The sequence below is a fragment of the Strongylocentrotus purpuratus genome, unplaced genomic scaffold (genome assembly GCF_000002235.5).
Source record: "Strongylocentrotus purpuratus isolate Spur 01 unplaced genomic scaffold, Spur_5.0 spur5_scaffold_6, whole genome shotgun sequence".
NCBI lineage: Eukaryota > Metazoa > Echinodermata > Echinoidea > Camarodonta > Strongylocentrotidae > Strongylocentrotus > Strongylocentrotus purpuratus.
This window is the reverse complement of record NW_022145612.1, coordinates 15,734,303-15,756,044: the sequence shown is the minus strand read 5'-3', so window position 1 is coordinate 15,756,044 and position 21,742 is coordinate 15,734,303. Positions and strand designations below refer to the sequence as shown.

At 36.2% G+C, this 21,742-nt stretch overlaps 1 protein-coding gene across 2 annotated transcripts; it reads right to left on the bottom strand.

The window, feature by feature from the left end:
• Window positions 1-490: 490 nt before the first annotated feature.
• LOC576891 (dipeptidyl peptidase 9) lies at window positions 491-20,458 on the bottom strand. Of its 2 annotated transcripts, none has more exons than XM_031000135.1 (18): window positions 20,356-20,458; window positions 17,325-17,573; window positions 16,576-16,844; window positions 15,863-16,031; window positions 15,205-15,447; window positions 14,313-14,374; window positions 13,978-14,081; window positions 11,291-11,459; window positions 10,315-10,447; window positions 9,469-9,610; window positions 8,912-8,996; window positions 8,158-8,290; window positions 6,438-6,586; window positions 5,386-5,532; window positions 4,788-4,940; window positions 4,166-4,308; window positions 3,645-3,756; window positions 491-3,027 (listed from the first exon to the last, which is right to left on the bottom strand). In XM_031000135.1, exons 2-18 carry the CDS (start codon window positions 17,554-17,556, stop codon window positions 2,935-2,937), a joined length of 2,538 nt encoding a protein of 845 aa, XP_030855995.1. In that variant the 5' UTR covers window positions 17,557-17,573; window positions 20,356-20,458; the 3' UTR covers window positions 491-2,934. The 2 variants fall into 2 exon arrangements, with proteins under 2 accessions (XP_030855995.1, XP_782251.4); XM_777158.5 differs by lacking the exon at window positions 20,356-20,458 and adding an exon at window positions 19,635-19,861.
• Between the last annotated feature and the right edge of the window lie 1,284 nt (window positions 20,459-21,742).

Below are 21,742 nucleotides of genomic sequence, written 5' to 3'. Positions count from 1 at the left end.
ATACCTATAAGAGCTCACATGTAGGATGAATAAAAAGCATTACCATTTTTGGATACAGTATTTTTGAGAAAATGTTCTGTATAATAAAACAATTATTCTAAAACTCCTGTACTGTTTGTATTGTTCATTCAAATACCATTTTCTGCCATATTGACACCATGATAAAACTGTGCATCTAATTATTGTTATGTAGTATAATTCTTGCCTATTTTTTTTTTTACCAACACAGCATACTTAGCACCTGCTACATGTATTACACAAACAGACTGGTCTCAATGCTGATTTAACCCTATATGAGGAAATGTCAGTCCAATATGATGGCTACCCCTGTCACATCGCCCAACTGACTTAACACCAATCAATTTGGGAGCCATTTGGGGGTAATGTAATCATTTGTTCAGTTTGTTGTTGGTCTGGTGTCGGTGTTATCGGTGTGACTGAGGCATTATGCAGCAATGAAAACAAAAAAACCAAAACAGAGCTAAACATATATTTTTTCACTAAAATCACATGTGTAGATTAGAGCTGTATATTTCATGTCTGTTTTTTTTACATTATAAATGCAAAATGAACAAAAGATGGTCAACAGTCATACTCTACACACTACAGTGCAGTTTAAAAATGTTCTGACAGATTTTATCACTGATATACACATACCAGACGAAAACAGGTGTTTTAAAATCTAGAATAAGAACAATCAATGTACAAGAGTTGTTCATCTTTCTGGTTACTCCTCCACAAACCAACATGTTATACCTTTGACATACTTTCATTTATTTTACAAACTTGCATTTTTTTTCTTCATAATATAAGCATTTCATAGCTAACGCAATATACACAGTGTCTTACTTTAAGTATGAAAAGTTTCAGAAATTGAATTGTACCTCTGAAAACCAATGTAAAACCACTTCTATACTACTGAGCATTGTTTGACACAACAGAGTTACTTAGAAGTTACAAACTTTCCCTTGCATGAAATGTTCATGAATATCATGAGTGGTCTAGATTCGTGAAAGTTTGATGCCATGAAATACTTTAATCACAATGGAAACAACGCTCAATTTTCGCAAATCACAAAAGTTTCTTGCCATGAAAATTGATCTCATTTACAAATTGTGGTAGTTTCATGTCATGAAAGCTTCTGTTTTTAATAAAAAACAAGAGAGGTTAGGTAAAATTGTGACGAACAGTTAAAGTAAGAAATTAAGATACAGACATATCTAGCTGATTCTAAAGAATAAATAAAGTACAGTGTACTCTTTTTTCCACAATTGCCACATATTTCAATAAAACAACATTTGTTACTTCTTTTTTCCAAATTTACAATAAAATCTCTTTCAGATTCTATGATAGATATCTCTGAAAAAAGGGCATGAATATTCAACAATTTTGCAGAATGTAAATTAAAATCATAAAAGCATACAAGCCTTTAAAAGTAAGCAATAATATTACAGGTAAAAATGTTTGTAAAAAGCAAACTCTTCAAATATATGCACTCTTTTGGCAAAAAAAGATACTTGATTGCATTCTTTGGCCAACAATGCTATATTATTTTCCATCTTATATAACTTTTGATACACTATCAAACAAACCATTCTTAAATGAATATTTCTCTTCTTTCTTTTTTGTTTGTTTACGATATAGCTAGATGAAAAAAGGAGAAAGAGATGAAGTGTGTTCCAGCTAATTTCACAAAAGTGCAAAAGAAGAGATTGCACAAAAGTAGTCCTATTACAATAAGAAAAGATGCTTTTAATACAAGGTTTTTTTCCAAATGTGAGAAAAATAAGCAAATATTTCTTCTGAACTTTTGTTCAAGTTGAGAGTTTTGGCATTATAAGTGATAATTCAAGAATAGTCTACTCATATATCTCTCCTCAAATCAGGAGCTACTAAAACAAAACACCATCTTCTAATTCAACTAATCCAAATTAGTGTTGAATAAGTCCTTTTCTTCTGATCATCCCTTACCGACTATGTGTCCATTCCATTCTCCTTAAAAGCCCCTCTAGAGAAAGAATACAACAGACTATACCCTTCTACACACAACTCGGCACTGGCGTACGGAACATTATAGTCAATGCTACATGATTAATGGTGGTTATAGTACCATTTGAGTTTGAATATCAATAACAAGCTTACTCAAATATCTGACAAATTACATCGGCATATACATGCTGTCTTACCTCTCTTCAGTGTATATATTCAATTAATGGTTAATATTCAATTGTGAGAATTGTGAGTAATAATAATTGGGTTCATTTCTAACTTGCCATCTAGATGCTGATAAAAAAATCAGCTTCCCTAGAAATATATGACATGAAATGAAGAATATTTAGTAACATTAGTACTATGAAATTTAGCATCTATAGTTTATTTCATCATACTGACAGAGACTAGGTTTCACTGATACTATATATCTTGATGGCAACTTGAGTCTACACTATACTCACATGGGCTTTTGATATTTTCTTATTCTTATGTATCAAAGATTTACAACAGAAGATTCTTCATGGACTACATTTTGACCACTCATGAAAGCTTGTTTAATGTGATTTATCGTTCAAGAGTTCATGATTGGTGAATATCTATTTGCCTCTACATACATGTACATAACATTCAAGTCCATATAGGTAAGTCTGCATGGTAAATACATATGTAGCACTACTAATTACAGGACTTGAACATAAGAGATTCAAGTTGCTGAAGAAATGTTTTTCAGACAATCATCATCATTATCACCATAGTCGTCGTTGTTGTCGCCGTTGTCGTCATCGGTATGGCAACAAGATGACCAGGGCGATGCTGTCTCTTGGTATTGGTCATGCTAGCAGCATTGAGATGTACAGACTTCTACATAATAATCATTTGCTATTCTTATTAGTAACACAGCTGCAAAGATAACATATGTAAGAACAAAAATGGTGATGGTCTTCATAAGTGTTGTTGAAGCCAGCTGAGTATGTTTGTCTCGTAATGTTCACTTGTCTCCAGACGTCTGATCCCATGTCTCTCTTGAGGATAGATCTGTGAAGAGACATAAAAGAAAAGATCTGATAACAAACCAAGACATTACCAGTAATAAGAAATCAATTGCGGGATTTCTTAAGTTTAGTTGATCAGACTCAAAATTAAATTTCACTAGCTTTTTTAAATTTTTGTCATAAAACCCACTTTAATTCTTGTCCCTGTCACGTACAGAAACTATACATAGGAATGACACAGAAATTTATTGTCAATGGCATTAGCAACCAACAATAATTGTAAAATCTCATTTAAACTAAAGCTGGTTATAAATAAAAAATTTAAAAAATTCTACTACAAATACCAATTATTTTATCATATTTAATTTTCAACAGAAAAACTCAACCCCATCATGAACCTAATAGCAATAAGTGTGATACTCAAAACATTCTAAAACACCTCTAAAACAACAACACAAGACATAAATATTTATTAGACAGTTTTCCTCATGAGTAAACATGGGACCCATTTCACAAAGCCTCTATTCAATGACAAATGACAAAAATCAATGACAAATCTGTTGATAACCAATCAGAAGCAAGGATTTCAGTAGCTTATAACAACAACTGTCATTTGTCACTGATGACAAGTTTTGTGAAAAGCCCCCCTGGTTTTCTTACCTGTAAGTGATAAGGTTTACAGTGTTTGACGAGCTCATCAATGAGAAGACTGGTGTGATGGAAATGGACGTTCTCATCAATCAAGCCATGGACAATCAGAAGACGATTCTCTCTGAAGAAAAAAATATTAAAAGGAGAACAAGAAAAGGCAATGATGGCTTACTGTTATACCCCATCTCTTGTATTTATAGTTCATAATTTAACTGGTCTGTTTTACCATTATTTACAGATACAAATCAAATTGTTCACATTCTTTGAAATATATGTCCAACTTATTTAAATTATACTCTTGAAGACCCCACACATATATAATTCATACTCTTGAAGACCATACACAAATAAATTGATACATAGATTCAACCAACAGAGCCCTGACAGTTCACCTCTCTTATTAATTACCAATTTATCATAATAAGCTTACATGCAACAGTTATACTAATCATTTCAGCAATCTCATAACTATGAGATCAGAATATCTTTCATCTAAAAAGCTCTGAAAAGCTCCCTTTCTCTTTACTCACTCATTTGGAAAGTTCTTGGCCAAGTTGAGCACCGAGCTCTGGACGTATCCTGTAGGGTTGTTGGTTGGTGTGTCTAGGTAACGCTCTGTGTAGCCTGTGTCGTACACTGTCCAACATGTGACAGGGGCTCCGGCAATGGCCACCTAAAAAGAGTTTCAGATATAAGAGGATAGACATAGATGAAAAATTGGAGCTGACAGAAGTGAGATACACGGTGTTAATCAGAAACCATGTCATATATAAAGGATTACATTATAGAACATCCTCGGATAACAACGGTGCTGATGTAACATGGACATCATAGTTCTTCTTTGCCAATACTTGTTTCTTTGAAATAGGATGAGATAGAATGGAAGGGGTCCCTGTTAGATACAGGGTTAGATCTTTGATAGTGAATATGTAGCTGGTAAAATGTTGCTACAATGTGGAGCCTATCAGGCCTTTTTCTGACTAGAAAAATTACAATAACACACATTTATGGTTTGCTTTAATTCATATGTCCACTCTAGACCTCAATCACAAAGCATTACTGCTGAAACTGGGTACTTTTAATCCTACTGCAATTTCTTCAAAATCAAGCTTGTAGTGAAGTAAGTACTTGTGAGGGAATGTCTATTCCTACCTTGTAAGTATCTGGTCTCTTTGCTAGTCCCATGAGTGATAGATATCCACCATAAGACCATCCATGGATAGCTATTCTATTCAGATCGATACATCCTGATTTAGCAGCAATCCAGTGTAGTCCTTCCACCTGGTCATCTAGCTCTACATGACCCTGTCAACATAATACAATTATTTCTCAAAATTAAAAATCTTCAATATATCAAATGTCTTCAAAATGATTTTATGACAAGCTTTATATCTCTATTTCAAAATCAAATATGAGAAATAGTACCATACTGATGGAAGGTGCCGTCATTATCAAAGAGTTTGGCATTTTAATCAGATGCAAAGGCTGATATTTCAAATAGAATATAAATAACAAAATTGACTGCTATGAATTTATCCAGATAACAACACATAGATCTAAAACATTCACATAAAACTTAAAGGGAAGTTCAATCTGAGACATGTTAATCGGTTATCGATGTTCTTGTGTTTGAGTGACATCTATTTTCACATGAAGAAAATCTTTTCCACTTTTATGTCGTCGCAAAATAAAATCAACCTTAAACACTTCGCCCATGTTGTAAAATACAGTCTCCAAATTGTCTACTCACAAGTCTGTTCCTGAGAACACCTTCAAATCTGAGGCCTCTCCTACATGACCCTCTCCCATCCACAATCACCACAGCATAGCCCAGTGAAGCCAGAGTGTAGAGGCGTAGGAAACGAACGCCTTTGAACGAGTTTGACACAAGCTGCACCTGAAAGAGTAAATCCACAAAAACATAGTATTAGTCAATATAGCAGTGCTTCTTCGGAATAAAGTATGATTGACTAATGAGAGGACTGTCCAGAAATCATGGAAGAAACACTGGATATGGTAAAAGAGTTGCATTCAGTAATATGCAACCTATTACCGTCTATTATCAGTCTTTGAGTAACAAAATGTATGTACCGTATTTGCCGGCGATAAGGCCGCAGCGCCGCATAGGCCGCACGCCCGATTTTGACATTTAAAAAAAAAAAAAAAAAAAAAACTTTTGTCGAAGACGGGATTCAATTTTTTGCGTACAAATGTTGATGTGACTAAAATCATCGCCTTAGACTGCTCGGCCATCCCGCACTGATCCCATACCCTGCAGTTTTCTCTGATGTATACATTGCGCCTCTCTCTTGTGTATTGCGCCATAGCTTAACTCGGGTAATCGACAGCAAAAACTTAAATCTAGATCTACCAGTAGAATTTGGTTGGTAAGTTATGAATTTTATTTACGAGATTGAAAAAACTTTGCCCTTTATTTAAAAAATATAACACAGAATACTTGCAAAATTTAAGTTGCTGTTTAGTTGTTGGAGAAATGTGAGTAGTTGCTCAAACACCAAAGAAATCATTGGCTCTTATCACCAAACAGACTTCAAACTGACCAATACTCAACAAATATGGGCAATTCAGAGCAATGTGGGATCTTTCTCATCGATGTGACTGGAGTAATTTATTATATACATTGATTTATCGTGCATAAGTGAGCATGGACTACTTTCTTACCTGTGGACCACCATAGACAAACTGCACCGCTGGGTATTGCTTGCCAAGTTCTATGTTATGTGGCTTAAAGAACAGTAGCATCTATCTATGTGCATTAGGATTTACTTTTCTGTTTCTTACCTGTGGCCCACCATAGACAAACTGCACCGCTGGGTATTGCTTGCCTGGTTCTATGTTGTGTGGTTTGAAGAGAAGACCATACATATCATCTCCTGTTGTTGAGTTCTTGTACATGAACAGTTCCGGAGGCACAAATGGAAATGACATAGCTGCAATATAGAATAATAAACACAATATCAGAATATATTGAAGCAGAACAAGGTATAGGTATGGCTTTGACTCGATACACCTATGAACAGTGCATGTTCATTCATATCCAAAGTTTTTATGCCTCCGCTACAAAGTAGCCGGAGGCATTATGTTTTTGGGTTGTCCGTCCGTCCGTACGTCCGTCCGTACGTACGTCCGTCCGTACGTCCGTACGTCCCGTTCTCGTGATCGCGTTATCTCAAGAACCGATTGGTTGATTCCCGCCAAACTTGGGTCATGTATGTATCTCACAGAGCCAATGAACTGATTAGATTTTGGGGTCACGAGATCCAAGGTCAAAGGTCACAGGGCTCATTATTTATGCGAAAATGGCTCGTGATCGCGTTATCTCAAGAACCGATTTATGGATTCCTGCCAAACTTGAGTCATGTATGTATCTCACAGAGCCAATGAACTGATTAGATTTTGGGGTCACGAGATCCAAGGTCAAAGGTCACAGGGCTCATTATGTATGCGAAAATGGCTCGTGATCGCGTTATCTCAAGAACTGATTGATGGATTCCTGCCAAACTTAAGTCATGGATGTATCTTGCAGAGCCAATGAACTGATTAGATTTTGGGGTCACAAGGTCGAAGGTCAAAGGTCACAGGGCTCATTATGTATGCAAAATAGCTTGTGATCGCATTATCTCAAGAACCGATTGATGGATTCCTGCCAAACTCAGGTCATGTATGTATCTTGCAGAGCCAATGAAATGATTCGATTTTGGGGTCACCAGGTCAAAGGTCACAGGGGTCTTTATGTATCCAACAATAGCTTGTGATCGCATTATCATGAGATCAAATAGACAGATTACTATCAAACTCAAGTCATGTATGTATCTTGCAGAGCCAATGAACTGATTAGATTTTGGGGTCACCAGGTCGAAGGTCAAAGGTCACATGGCTCATTATGTATGCCAAAAATAGCTTGTGCATGCATTATCATTAAAACCCACAGATGGATTACAATCAAACTTGAATTTAAAAATTGTTTCTGTTTTGGTTTGTAAAATTGCTCTATGGCGGAGGCATCATTTTTGACTGCGCGCAGTCAAAGTTCCATCTAGTTTTAATCTGTATTTTGGACATAAAAGTATCAACTGCTAAGTGTGTATTTGTCTCATTTATTTTTCCTTAAAATGTCGATAAAATATGAGGTAATATATCTATGTTCTCACTTTATTTTTTCACTAACATCTGTGTACTGAATAATTCTGTCAAAAACATTATAATAAAGTACCTCCATACTTGACATTTCTACTACCAAAATCAAATTGTCCTCATGCATTTGAAAATGTTTTTCACAATAAAGAACAAAATAGATATTCAGTAAAATACACACAGACACACTTTCAATATTCATATTGTAGTATTAAATGAGCCAAAATGACTTGAGCTTGCTCAGAATTTCTATCCTATCACCTCTGGTTATTTGAAGCTCTATGAAGTTAATTTCCACTTTTTATTATTCTGACAATAATATCATAACATTTGAGAATTCTTTAAAAAAAGACGGAATTCCACCTACTCTGTGGCAGCATAAGTTTGAAGAGTTCTTTCTGTGTGACATTGAGAGGTTGCTGGGTCCATTCCAATCTGGTCACAGTAGTGAAGGGTGGTGTGGTCAGGTTGCTCACTGTACACACACAGTACTGGAAGTCCTGTAATAGAAACAAGTTCATGCAAAGATAAGCTAGAAGAAATCTCACTCAGACAATTCAAACAAGATTTAATCAAGTGCCTCATAAAACTACTTTTATTCACTACACAATTCTAAAATGTCTCATGCAGGATTTTAAAACTTCGATTTCAAAAGTACAGATGGTGTCAACAACTCATATATTGCTCAAAGACATACATGTATTGCAACATGAAATGTTAATACATGCTCTAGAGAATGTAATTGACTACTTGTAATTTTTTTAGTATACATTGGCTCTCAACATAATGCAGACTCGGTTTTTGACCTGCATGTAGTTTACTTCATATAAACAAAATCCTACATGCAATGTTTTTTACTTTATATTCATTAAAAAAATGAGTACTGGGAAATTAATATACAGTCAAACCTGTCTATAGCAACCGTCCAAGGGAAACACTAAAAGTGGCCTTTGTAGACAGGTTCCTTTAGTACATGATTCATTTTCAAGGGAAACAACAAATGTGGCCCTTTATAGACAGATGGTCACTAAAGCAGGTTTGACTGTATAATCCTAGTTTGAATGTCTGCAGACAATATTTTCATACACCAAGCTAGAGAGAAAGATGATAATGATTCTTACTGGACTGATCATGGCACTCTGTACACTGTATCCAAGCTGTGTTATCCGTACTGGTGGATGACGATCTGCATATGACACTACATATCTGTGAAATAAAATGGAAATGTAATCCTCCATTAAATCATATCTCTTATATGCATGCATTATAAAGATCTCTATGTCTTTCAAAATGTTCAGGGAGAAAATGGACAGAAAGGAAGCAGTATAAGCATTATCGTTAAAAATCCTCTATAATAAATATTCAGTTGTCACCGTGCTTCAAAACTACTCACTTCATGACTCACTTTATAATGAAACACACGAGATAATAGTATATTTGTAAAGCGCTTAGAGACATTTGTAATAAGCGCTATATACAAATTAACAAACACCTCAACTAAATAGCCACTTAAAATCAACATTTTATTAAAGGCTGCTTCCTTCAGAAAAATAACTCTTGTGCAGGTTGGTATTTATCTTTGAGACTCCCATGTAGAGCTGTATATGACTTTGGGATGTTACTAAGGCCACTAGGTGACAGATTTAATTTGTCTATAAAGGCAGTATTTACTACTTACAGGTGTTCTTCTATGGGGCTATCATGTAGAGCTGTGTAGCATACTAATGACTTGTCTTCATCTACCCATAGGTTATGTACAGAGACTTCGCCATGACCCGATGTCACCATCTCAAACTTCAGGATGGCTGGCTTGAGACTACCTGTATGACGACAAAGGAAGATAAACAAAGGGATTAGTACAGTCAAACCTGCTTTAGTGGCCATCTCTCTACAAAGACCATATTTTTTGTTTCCCTTGAAAATGGTTTTGCATTGTAACATGTACTATAGGCACCTGTACTTAAAGACCACTCTTCTTTTCTCTCTTGGGTTACTGTTTGAGTGCCTGCACAGGCATTACTTCAGTCCACTCTGATATTCACAAGTACCTAGCAGAAGGGCTTTGCAGAGATTCCATAATGCCTACTCTAATATCCTTCTGCCAAATTGTCCAATCTAATCATACAAGCATTACATATTATATTGGCATGTGAATTATAAAATAAAAATAATTTTTTTGTAAAAAATACATATAAATAAATATTGAGCAACACCCTGTTTCTAAGTTCATTCAAAACAAATCACATGTCTTTGCACCAATTTTTTCATCCATCGCAAGTTCCGCTTATGACTAAATGCTAGATATAGGCCCGAATTCACAAAGAAGGTTCAGATTTAACCCATGGTTTAAACACTCATTTCATAACCCATGGTTTAAAAATTAGCGCAAAATAAACGTACCTTGCCTTGCGCGCGTCTAATATTGGACCTCTGACTTGTGTCCTGCTTATTTTGCGCTATTTTAAACCGTGGGTTAAATGTAAACCTCCTTTGTGAATTTGGGCCATAAAATTTGTTAATTTACCTGGCATAGCTTCTCTTGGATGCAAGTCTGACGTGATGTGATAGAGATGCCGTGTTCCTGTTGCTTCACTAGCCCAGATAAAACTCATCTCATTAGGGTTCGTTTGCGGGAAGAAGTGGATCGTGTTGTGAGCCTGGAAAAGAGAGATGTAATAATATTTGACCAATGGTCATTTCTTTGTGGAAATTTTTTAAAATCCTAATTAGAATGTATCCTCTGCGTGTACTTGTGATGGAAGGTACTGTATGCTGGCAGTAATAATCACACATTTTCTTTTTATGTTCTACATCGTGTAATAAAGGGGGTAAATGTTCAATTTTAGTTTTACATCTATAAGTACAATGTGCACTCACAACATTTTCTAAATATAGGAGTGTGTGCTTGTCCCTTTAAGGTTTACGATTCAAAGCTACAAAATAACGCTTATCGTAATCATTTTTGATCACCACATAATTAATATACACAAAGCTTGACAATCAAAGACCATGACTGTATCATGCCCAACAAATGTTATCTTCTCCTCTTTGTTTATAGTGGGGTAAGAGATCATGAAAAAGTGATCACATTAGTCTGCAAGCACAGAATCTCATAATTCCATGAAGTCTCGAGCAGAGCCTAAATGTTGTCAGTCTTTGGTTGTGTCATAGTACAGGGCCTATTTACTGTAGTCTCTGTATAGTCTCCTTGCTCAGACGCTCAGACCCTCTAATGTGGATTACAACTGACAAGGGTTTGCGCCTGCAAACTCTGATCACATGCCTGGACCCCGTCTTACAAAGAGATGCGATTTATCCAAATCAATCGCAAGTCCTCCAATCAATCGCAAGTTTGCAGTCTAATATCTCTTATATACATATTTGCGATTGATATCAATCACAAATAAGTTGCGATTGATATCAACTCTTTGTAAGACGGGGCCCTGGTCTACCATCTACCTTAACCAGATACGTCTGCAATTCATTACAATGCTACTCACATTGATCCATATATCCGAGTGTTCCTCGTAAAGCACCAGAACGACAGGTTTGGTGACCTGACCCTCAGGGGTCATGGGCTTCTCTTGACCTACAGGTACAAAGCTATCCAGAGGGATGAGAACTAGGACAGTGCTCTGCTGGTTACGACTCAACAGCTGGGCCCATACACTGTAAGGCAAGAGGGGAAAAGGATTGAGAATAAATATGATGTCACAATCGGGTTCCTCACAACAGGGAATTATAAATTGATTCATGAGGATGCATAAAGAAATATATTAGATAGCTTAGACAGATACCAAGATGTGATTGGTCTAGAGCTCGTCACGTGATATCAATTGGGAGGATCCAAATTGTTATATTTTCCTGGTTGGTTATATTTTACCAGCCGGGGAAATGAATATATTTTTAATCAATGCATGTCGCCCTCTTGAGGACTGTATGTCACCAATTACACACATTACACCATAACCGAGGGTCATTTTATTTTTTCAATGTTTTTTTTTTCCCGTGAAATTATTTTTTCCACATTTTCTTTTTTTCAAAAAAAATGCTTTTTTGGGTAATTTTTTTTTTTTGAATTTTTTTTTTCTTGAAAAAAGCTTTTTTGGGTAAGAATTAATTTTTTCAATTTTTTTTTTTTCCCAATTTTTTTTTGTTTTTAAGGTTTTTTTTTTCTTGAACTACCTCGACAGATTATTTTTCCGAAATTTTGATTGTCCCGGATTTTTTTTTTTAAATTAAGGGCAAAAAAAAATATGGAGCCCCCCCCCCCCCCCCCCCCCCCCCCCCCACAAAAAAAACCCAAGGCTATCTAATATAACAGTTGACTGGCAGGGGGTATAAAACATTCTTTGGACCTGGAGGGAGTTATATTTTCCCTTGTGACCATATTAACCACTTGGGAAATATAACTCCCTTCAGCCAGGGCATGTGAGTTAAATGGATTCCGCATCTAAGAGGGCCCTTTGAAGCAGTCCGTTGCACCGAGAGTCTTTTTTCCCCCTATCATAATCCCCTTAATCCCCCACCCGGACCGCACAGCTCGTAAATCTCACTCCCGAAACTGAGTGACATAGGGCTCGCGAAATGCATTGTTGGAAATACACATCGGCTGCTATCGACAAAAATGGCGGCGTACAGTAGAGAAGAGTATTTGGTAGGCGACGATTTAGACTTTCTGACTGATTTTGAGGAAGATTTGATTCTTGAGCCTGGTGTATGGGAAGTTGGAGACCAATACAAGTTATGCACGTGTGAAATTCCATCAACGGAAAATCTTATTCGTTGCAGCGAACCAGAATGTACGGTTAAATGGTTTCATCGTGAATGCGTAGGCCGCTCCATGTAAATAGGCAGCATTTGAATACATGAATAGTCAATACACTCACAACATACAGTACAAATGCACATAATCATCCCGATGCGGTTGATCGGCAAGTTTGACAGTAGACTCACAATTTTAATTTTTAAATTATTCTTTCTAACATCAGAAAGTTGAACAAATTGTATTTTAATGCTCTTTAGGTGTCATCAATCGTCACTATAGTACTGCCTTTGAATGAAATCAGTTGAGTTTTGTACAGTGGTGTTTGAAATGTTGAGAATCAATAGCACAACTTTTAATACACGGCCAGGGTAGTAATGCAGCTATGTGTGTTTTTGTCTGTTATAGCTATATACATCTTCAATGAGTATGACGTCATTTTCTCGGTGACTCGCATGGCTTCAAAGCCTTTTTTTTACGACCAAGTGTTTGGAGAGCTTAGAGAAGCAGGCCGCGTTGCGTAACACTTCGTAACATTTGGATCGCCAGAGGGCATCTGTGGTCTGATAAGGGCGGCTGTTGATGGATTTGATGGCTGAAGAGGGTTAAATTACTTGTTGTTAAGCCAAGTTAATCTTGAATATCTTTCCCTCGGGGAAATTCTTTCGAGACGGAATCTCCATTTAAAGTCTCACCTCCCTGCTTCGGCGGTCCAAATAATGTTATATTACACCCCCTGCCAGTCAATAACTGTACAATATTACATATTCCTTAAATCCTTGGATATACGAAAATAGGCAGGATACAAAATGTGCCCAAATGTAGTTACCAGTGATGTAGCCAAGACCAAAATCTACCTCAATTTTTTAAATATTTTTATATCTCTGTCTTGTTCTTGACCCCTGAAACCTAATGCCAAATGAATATGAATAAATGTTTTCCTCCCTTGTTCTAGCAAAACAGGTCTTCACTACATCAATGGTTATTCTAATGACCAAAATATGGTATTGAAAGATCATGGATAAGTCTTAATAGTCTTACAGGGTATATTCCTCCCCCCCCCCCCCCACCTCCCCTTTCCCTGAACACTACTAGAGCCAGGGGGTGTTTCATAAAGCTGTTTGTAAAGTTACGCATGACTTTACGAATTAATTATATATGAAAAGCCAATGGGATGCTCAATCATTTTTTAACTGCATCAACTAAAGTTGAACTGTGCAGATGTAGATTTACATTCTTATACAAACATTTTTAATACAAAGTATATTTTTGCCATAATTTAATTGAGGTTATTGGAAATATAGTCACACTTTGTGAAAACATCAGGAAGAGCTTTGGGCATCCTATCTGGCACTTTATGTTCAAGTCATTCGTAAAGTCATGCGTAACTTTACGAACAGCTTTATGAAACACAGAACTTACTATCTGCCATTTGGTGTCCAGCCTAGTCTGATGATGTATTCCATCCAGGGAAACAGAGTCTTCAGAGGCTCCCTCAGCTCCTTGTGAATACATGTTTCTTCAATCTATAAAATGATATAATATTTCAGTCTGAATCCTGAATCACCATAATCATGCATTTAGTCAGAAAGAAATACATCATTCTACACTGAGTTTGGAAGTTTTCACTTTCATGAGATAAATTATCAGAATTTCGTTCCCATAATATGCACAAGTGACATTTCAAAGTAATTAGAAACACATAGCAAGCTTACTCGATTAACAAAGAGAATAGAACAAGAGATAATATACCATACCTTTCCTTCTTCATTTTGTGTGAATTCTACCATCTTCAGGACATTCTTTGCATTGGTAGTACCTGCACATCAAAGCAAAACAGCATATAATGAGACCAGTCATGTTCAAACTACAATATGACATAACTACCCCAACAAAAAATCTTTCCATTAGATAACTAAGGGGAATGTTATTTCCATCTTTCAATAATTCAATCTTAACAATATGATACATGTACCTTCTTATTTACATTACTATTCCTAAATTTCATCATATCAATGAAAACAGCGATGTGTCGAATAGTCATCCACTGTCTATGCTGATCAATGCCTTTATCAATGTGATGTGAAGATCATATCTCTGGAGGAAGCAGCTTACTAAAGTGCTTTTGGGTGGAATCAAACCAGGGGGGTGTTTCACAAAGACTAAGATCGACTGTAAGTTGGACTTAACTATGACAGGCCGTTCATGCTACTAGTTCCTCTAACCATTCATGGCATTGATTTCTCAAGGGACGTACAAATCGTGGTCACAAATCTACATAATTTTTCTCTTCAACAAAGAACTAGCAAAAATGTAAATTCTGTAGATTTATGACGTCCTTTGAGAGACAAATGGTGAGAGCAACCAGTGGCTTAAACGGCCTGCCATATTTAAGTCCAACTTAAAGTCAATCTTAGTCTTTGTGAAACACCCCCTGGGTTGATTTGTCAACTTCGAAATGGCAAACTTTTAGAGGTAAACAACATTGCAAAACTGACTCCACACCGACTCCATATCAACTGACTCTGGCCATTCGGGGTAATGTAACTTTTTGTTCGGTCTGTTCTTGGACCGATGCCAGTCTCGTTGATGTGACTGAAATATTAATCCCTAATTGTCTTCCATCGCTGGATATAACTATGAACATACCTGCTTTTGGATACCGATATCTGTCCACTCCTCCATCCCCATGGCCTGGTGCTACGATGTTGAGTATCTCCACCTCGCTCTCGTCTACCTCCTCATACAGTATCCTATATACCGCCCTCTCTGTTTTCTGCTCTTCAGGGATATCCGGCTGCCACCAGTAACCAGTGTAGCGATCAAACTCCTCCTGGATGATGTAACTGGTCACCCCTGCACTGCAAGGATCATTGGCTATGTTGGACAGACCTTCAAGGGAATGGAAGGATTCAGTATAAATTAATGTTCAAATAGATCAGTGTCAATAAAACATCTTGATAACCATTATACAAAAAAAAAAGTGGTTCATGAAATACAACAAATGTAACAGCCTTACTATTAATATCCATACATCTGTCATGCTTACACAATATAAGGTTCCTGAAAACCAAATGCAAGAGCCTTTCATTATCTAAATGACAATTGTTCCAAGGGCAAAAACTTCAAAGAGATTTACACTTTATCTACACCTCAATGATTGAGTATCAATATGAGGTTTCCTTTATGGTATTTCAACCCATATGCGACCATGTTATGAAATGTTTTTTTAAAGCAGAAACCAAGAGAAGAGAAATATTTGTTTTCAGACAAATCAATCAATAAATTCAGATTAAAACCTCCTTACCTTTATTGGCAAACGTTAATCGCCTCTCTTCTCCAGTGATAGCATTGGAGACCCATAGATCATTCTCTGTGATGAATGCTAGTAGATTGCTGTTGGTAGGGCAGAGCTTGGCATCCATTCTCACTCCTTGACACTGGGTGGGTACCTCCGTCGGGTAGACTGGGTAAGACTGGTCAAGGACAAAATACAACAAAACCAAGATATATTTGTACTTAGAATAGGCAATAGGAGTGCATTTTTTTAAATCAAGATTATTGTATTGACTATGTTAGTTTGTCACACAATGGCCATAGAAATGTACCATAGATCCCAACTTGAGGTATCCACATCAACAGTTTCAAGTTAAGATTTACAAATGTGAATCATATTAACATATTTCATTATGTCTAATGTTATTCAAGTAGCCTGACATGTAACCATTTGAAGCTACATCCTGTTAAATAATTAATGTTTTAATAATTTTAAGAACTATCTCATTTACTCTGAAAAACTGTACACTGTGCATTAGAATATCCAAACATACAAAAGAGCCAGGTAAAGGCTTATCTCAATCCTTCAGTCATTGCTAAGAAAAGAATATACTCTAAACAAATAAAATTTCCTAGCCTTGACCTTTCTTGAGTTGAAAGTTTTTTTAAAAATTGTATAAATATAATCTTAAAATTTACACTTTCCTTTTAAAATGAGGGTAATAGACCAGTGTTTATACTCACAATGAGATCTGGATCCACACACGTAAAGAGACTCCCGCTGGCTGGAAAGAGAAACCTTCCACTCTCTACATCACAATCATACGTGGTTATCCCAAACGTGCCCATACGTTTCCTCTCTCTCAGCAGCTGCTCCTCCTTGGAGAAGTTGCCAGTTTGCATCAGACCTCGGAAAGGGATGAGTAAGGGTTTCCACTGTGACGCGGATTCTCCGCTTCCATCCTCGCCCTCTGAAGGCATGTCAGCATAGAGTAGCGTGTTTTCTCTATTACCTGTATTACAGTATAAGAATGAATTATATTTTGAAATGAATGAATAGGGATGGTCAATACTCAATATTGGCTACTTACATGTTTGTTAGAACATAGTACTGCATTAGGGGAGAGATAGTCTGAAAGTTGCATTTGAATAAAATGATTGAGTTAGTAAATATAAATCAGAATTAGTTATTAAGAAATAACAAAATATTGAAATGAAAAGATTTATAGAACAGTCCAGGTAGACTGTCTAATCTTTCCCTGCTGAATGTTAGCATTTGTATATTTTTCTTCACATTATTACTGTGCAAGAGATTCTCATTTGTAAATTCATCAATGAAACATTTGGTGGATTTAGTAGGAATTTCCATTTCATTTTGCATCCTAGAGTAATGGATTAAATCATTTCTCTCTTTGATATGTTTTTTTCTGACAGGTTTTCATTTCATTTGCAGATCTGTATGCTATCTTGGACACTGTAGTGAGAGGTATTACCTGGTGGTACTCCAAGGAAGTAGAGCCTTGTCCGAGGTCCATTCTCTGTTTCAACGACCCTGAAAGTAAACTCCAGAGATACCCGGTTAGCCAGGAACATGTGGATTCTTCTCATGGACTTGACATTGCTATGCAGTTCTTGCCAAGTCCGTTTCCTATCTCCTCCCTGCAGGCCTTGGTTGAAGGGTGGGTTAGATTCTGGGAAGGTGGATGTGGTTGGGCCGGTCGCCATAGTCTTGGACTTTTCAGCTTTATAGACATGAATAAAGAGTGACCAACGTTACATGCACAGTGATGAGAAAATAGAAGTATCTTAATCTAAAATTTCTCATGTCACCTGTCTTGCTCTCTCTCTCTCTCTCTCTGTCTATATTGTTCTATCTTGTTTCTAACAGCCAAGTTTGGATCGGTGAGTAAAATATTTTACATATGATGTGAAATTTTATTAACCATGCACGGTTAGGAAATTGAAATATAACAGACAAATCGGAATGGGGGACCTTCACGGTTTCTGTGATTTAGTTTGCCTGCCCCATTCCTGGCAACTTATAAATGCTCATGGGAATCACGATAACGCTTTCTTTTTAATGATTTCTATCTTTGTTTTGTATGATTGGTTGTTCTATGTAATTCTTTTGTATACACTTTGTTTTGCTGAATAAATAATAATAATAATAAAAGAACCATTAGTCAATGGTCTTATCAAGCCATTCTAATATTTTAATGAAATAAATAAGATAAATATCATATGATGTACATGTACATGTATAAGACACATTGCATGGAATCACCCAAAAGTATGTGGGGCTATGTCTATGATGGCCTCAAATGTTCAGACGAAATTCAGAAGAAAAGTTTACATCTTACAATGATGGATAGTCCAATTTCAATATTAGCATTAAAAAATTGATTCCTTCTATCTTTGTTATGAAAGAGAATTACTAAGGGTTCACATTTTTTGTTGTTCTTAAATTAACAGGGTACACATTTCAGATGTTGTAAATCAGTTTAAGTTATTTCAGGTGGCTACATTACATCCCAAATTTTGAAGTTTTCAACTATTTTCTTTAAATTGGACATCGGAGCAAACTTCAGTAAACTGTAAATCAGTTTAAGTTATTTCAGGTGGCTACATTACATCCCAAATTTTGAAGTTTTCAACTATTTTCTTTAAATTGGACATCGGAGCAAACTTCGAAATTCGTCTTAAACATACAGTACATGTACTTGCACTAGCATTTACTTAATCCAGGAAGGCAGGCTATTAAACTAAGCGTTTTAATACAAATAAGTCTTTTTGCAATGCAGCCTATGCAACATGTACAATAAGCGAAACTTAAGAGAAAAAATGAAAACAAACAAATCTACTTGGATTGTTCAAAAGGATTGATAAACGATTATCATACACGATTGCTTAATTATGATTGTTTAAAAAATGAATTTAAAATTTAAAAACATGGTAAAATTTACAGTAATCAAACACAAATTTAAAGTTAGCATTTATTCAATATAGTAGACAGCTTTATAATTAATGACCAATACAATTTGAAGAAAAATGTTGATAAAAACTTTTTTTACAGCACAAACAAAATTACCATCAAGATCAATATCGAGTAAAATATTTTATGAATATTAGTTGTAGTTCTAAATACCTAAAGCTCTGGGCATCGCTTCACAAAATTGTTAGTTTTAATTAAAAGCTTGATGACATCCCACTGACATGTTCGACTTACACTCATTTTAATGGAATGTCAGTAAACTTGTAGTTGTACTTAACTCCAATGCCCCAATATTTACCTGTAACTTGCATTCTCAATTCAAATTAGTTTTAGCGAGAAGTCAACACTATCTAGAATTACTGAACTCCTGAAGACAATAGTAATAGATTTGCAAAATGTACTTTAAATAATGAATGCGAACATAAGCACAGCTTCTGGTACTGTTTTCCCACTACACAATAGATCACATCATCATCGATCATTGAACAAAAATCACACATCGCAGGCATACATTTTGACTTGATTTGTCCTTCTTGATTCTCTCAACAATTCCATAAGATGTACAGAATATTAAGGACCAGATCAACAACAACAAAATGCCAGATGTGCTGAATTTGTGATATTTCAGTCTTTGAACAAAGGGCTTAGCTTTTGAGTTTTGTTTTTGGTAGTATGCAGCTAGCTTAGGTAAGGTACAGGCACCTGCAAGGCAGCGCCAGGCCGTTCCAGACGGCAGCTCAGCAGCCCGGCGTTCGACTCAATAAAGCGACATGTCTTCATTCTGAGACTATTTATTTCATGTTTGACTTACCTATTAGTACCGTGCAAAATGGAGCCTAGTAGAATCGTGGAAAGTTTTCTGATCTTGTACATCCATGCACGTAATTGAAAGATAAATTGTATGGTCAGAACGAAGTAAAAATAAATGTCTCTGTTCCTGGCTTTTTACACGACTGCTTCTCTAAACGTCACTGGAACGTCATTCATGGAAAATTACCGTACAGTATTAAAATAAGTCCTGCTTTACCAACGTGATTTCTATACCGGCTGATGGTCGTGATTCTTTCCGTAGGACGATGGGTGGCTATCTTTTTCTTTTTTCTCTTCCTTTCTTTTGTAATTCCTTTTTCTGGTGTCGATCAGGAGCGTACGCAGGGGGGGGGGGGGGGGGGGTTAACCCCCCTCTTGAACTTTGTTATTTGTATGTTTTGGAGGGAACCCCCCCCCCCTTTTTTTTTGGTAAAAGAAAAAAAAAGAAAAAAAAAAAAAAAAAAAAGTGATATTGGGTGGCCCCAAAAACCCGACAGTACCCCCCCCCCCCCTCCTCCAAGGCCGATCGGCCAAATTTTCAAATTTTGGGACACAAAAAAAATATATGTCCTCTTACCGCCTTTCAAGTATAATAAGCACAAACAAATATTTTATCTTACTTGTTAGAGGTTCCATGTCGTAATACTATATAGTCAAATTATGACGCTTCACATAACTTTTGTAAAAAGGTTTTGCAAGTTTAAATACACTTACTTACTTACTTGGGTATACTTGGGTGTAGAGACTGGAAGCTTAGCTTATTTGTCCCTCTTTACTGATGCATCCCGTCTCAAGTATGGTTCAAACTTAATTGGATTGTTTCTCCAATACCTATTGGTTAATGGTGGTATACTAGCATTGACTACTTCCTTAGGCAGAGCATTCCAATTATTTACACTCCCTTATTGAGAAACTATACTGCCTAAGTCTTGTGTTGAAACGTTGTTTGACAATGTTGAAATCATGGCCTCTTGTGGTTGAGCCAGTGGCTAGTTGGAAGAATTTTGAAGGATTCACTCTGTCAAAGCCTCTCAGGATTTTGAATATCTGTATCTGATCTGCTCTTTGTCTCCTGTAAGCCAAAGTAGGAAGTTGTAGTTCTCTTAGTCTGTCTGGGTATGCTTTTTGTCTCAGCTCAGGAAGAAGTCTGGTGGCCCTCTGCTGGACTTTTTCTAGTATGTCTTCATCTCTCTTGAGTATTGGGCACCATACAGAGTTGCAGTATTCTAGTGTTGGCCGAATAATAGTTTTGTAGAGACTAAGGAACCCCTTCTTTTGCAAGGCTGAAAACGACCTTCTTATCATTCCTAACTTAATGTTGGCTCTCTTGGCAGCATCTGCTGCATGGGTGCTGAAAGACAGGTCCTGTTGAAACAGCACTCCCAAATCTCTTTCCTCATTACCAGATGGAACTGAAAATATATTTGTACCAGCAGCCAGTGTGTAGTCAAAACCTTGGTTCTTTCTTCAATAATGAAGTACTTTACATTTACTTTCGTTAAAGGGCAGTTGCCATACATTGGCAATAGACTACCTTATGCTAGATTGCAGGCACAAACCCTTGTCAACCATTGAACATAACAGTGTCTGCACTATGAGACTACAAGTAGGCTCTAATTTACTTTGACACAGCCACAAACTGTCATATACTAGTTTTGCTCAAGGCTTTATCAATTGTGGTAAAGAGTCCATTTAGAGTCTGGGCTTGCAGAATAATCTGAAGCATCCAAAGATGCTTGCATGAAATCGGGCCTACCATACTTCGGTTCTGTGTTCACAGCTTTATATCATTCATTATTTTCTATTTTTATTTATACATGTACTCAATTTCAACTGACTAGCCCATAGAATGGGGGTAACTGTTTTTTTAGGTTGAGTATCTCTAGAGATGGATATGTTGCGCTTTATAAATATTGTAATTATTATCTAGCTGTATAAAATGAATATTTTTTTAGGTTGATGTTATACATTTTAGCTGTATACAAAGTATCTTTTTTAGGTTGTAGAACCTGGTTTATTTGTTTTGATTATCCATATTAAATTGCTGATATTGGTTGAGACAGTTTTAAAAATAAAGAAACAGATAGTAGTTCAAAAACTATCTTACTT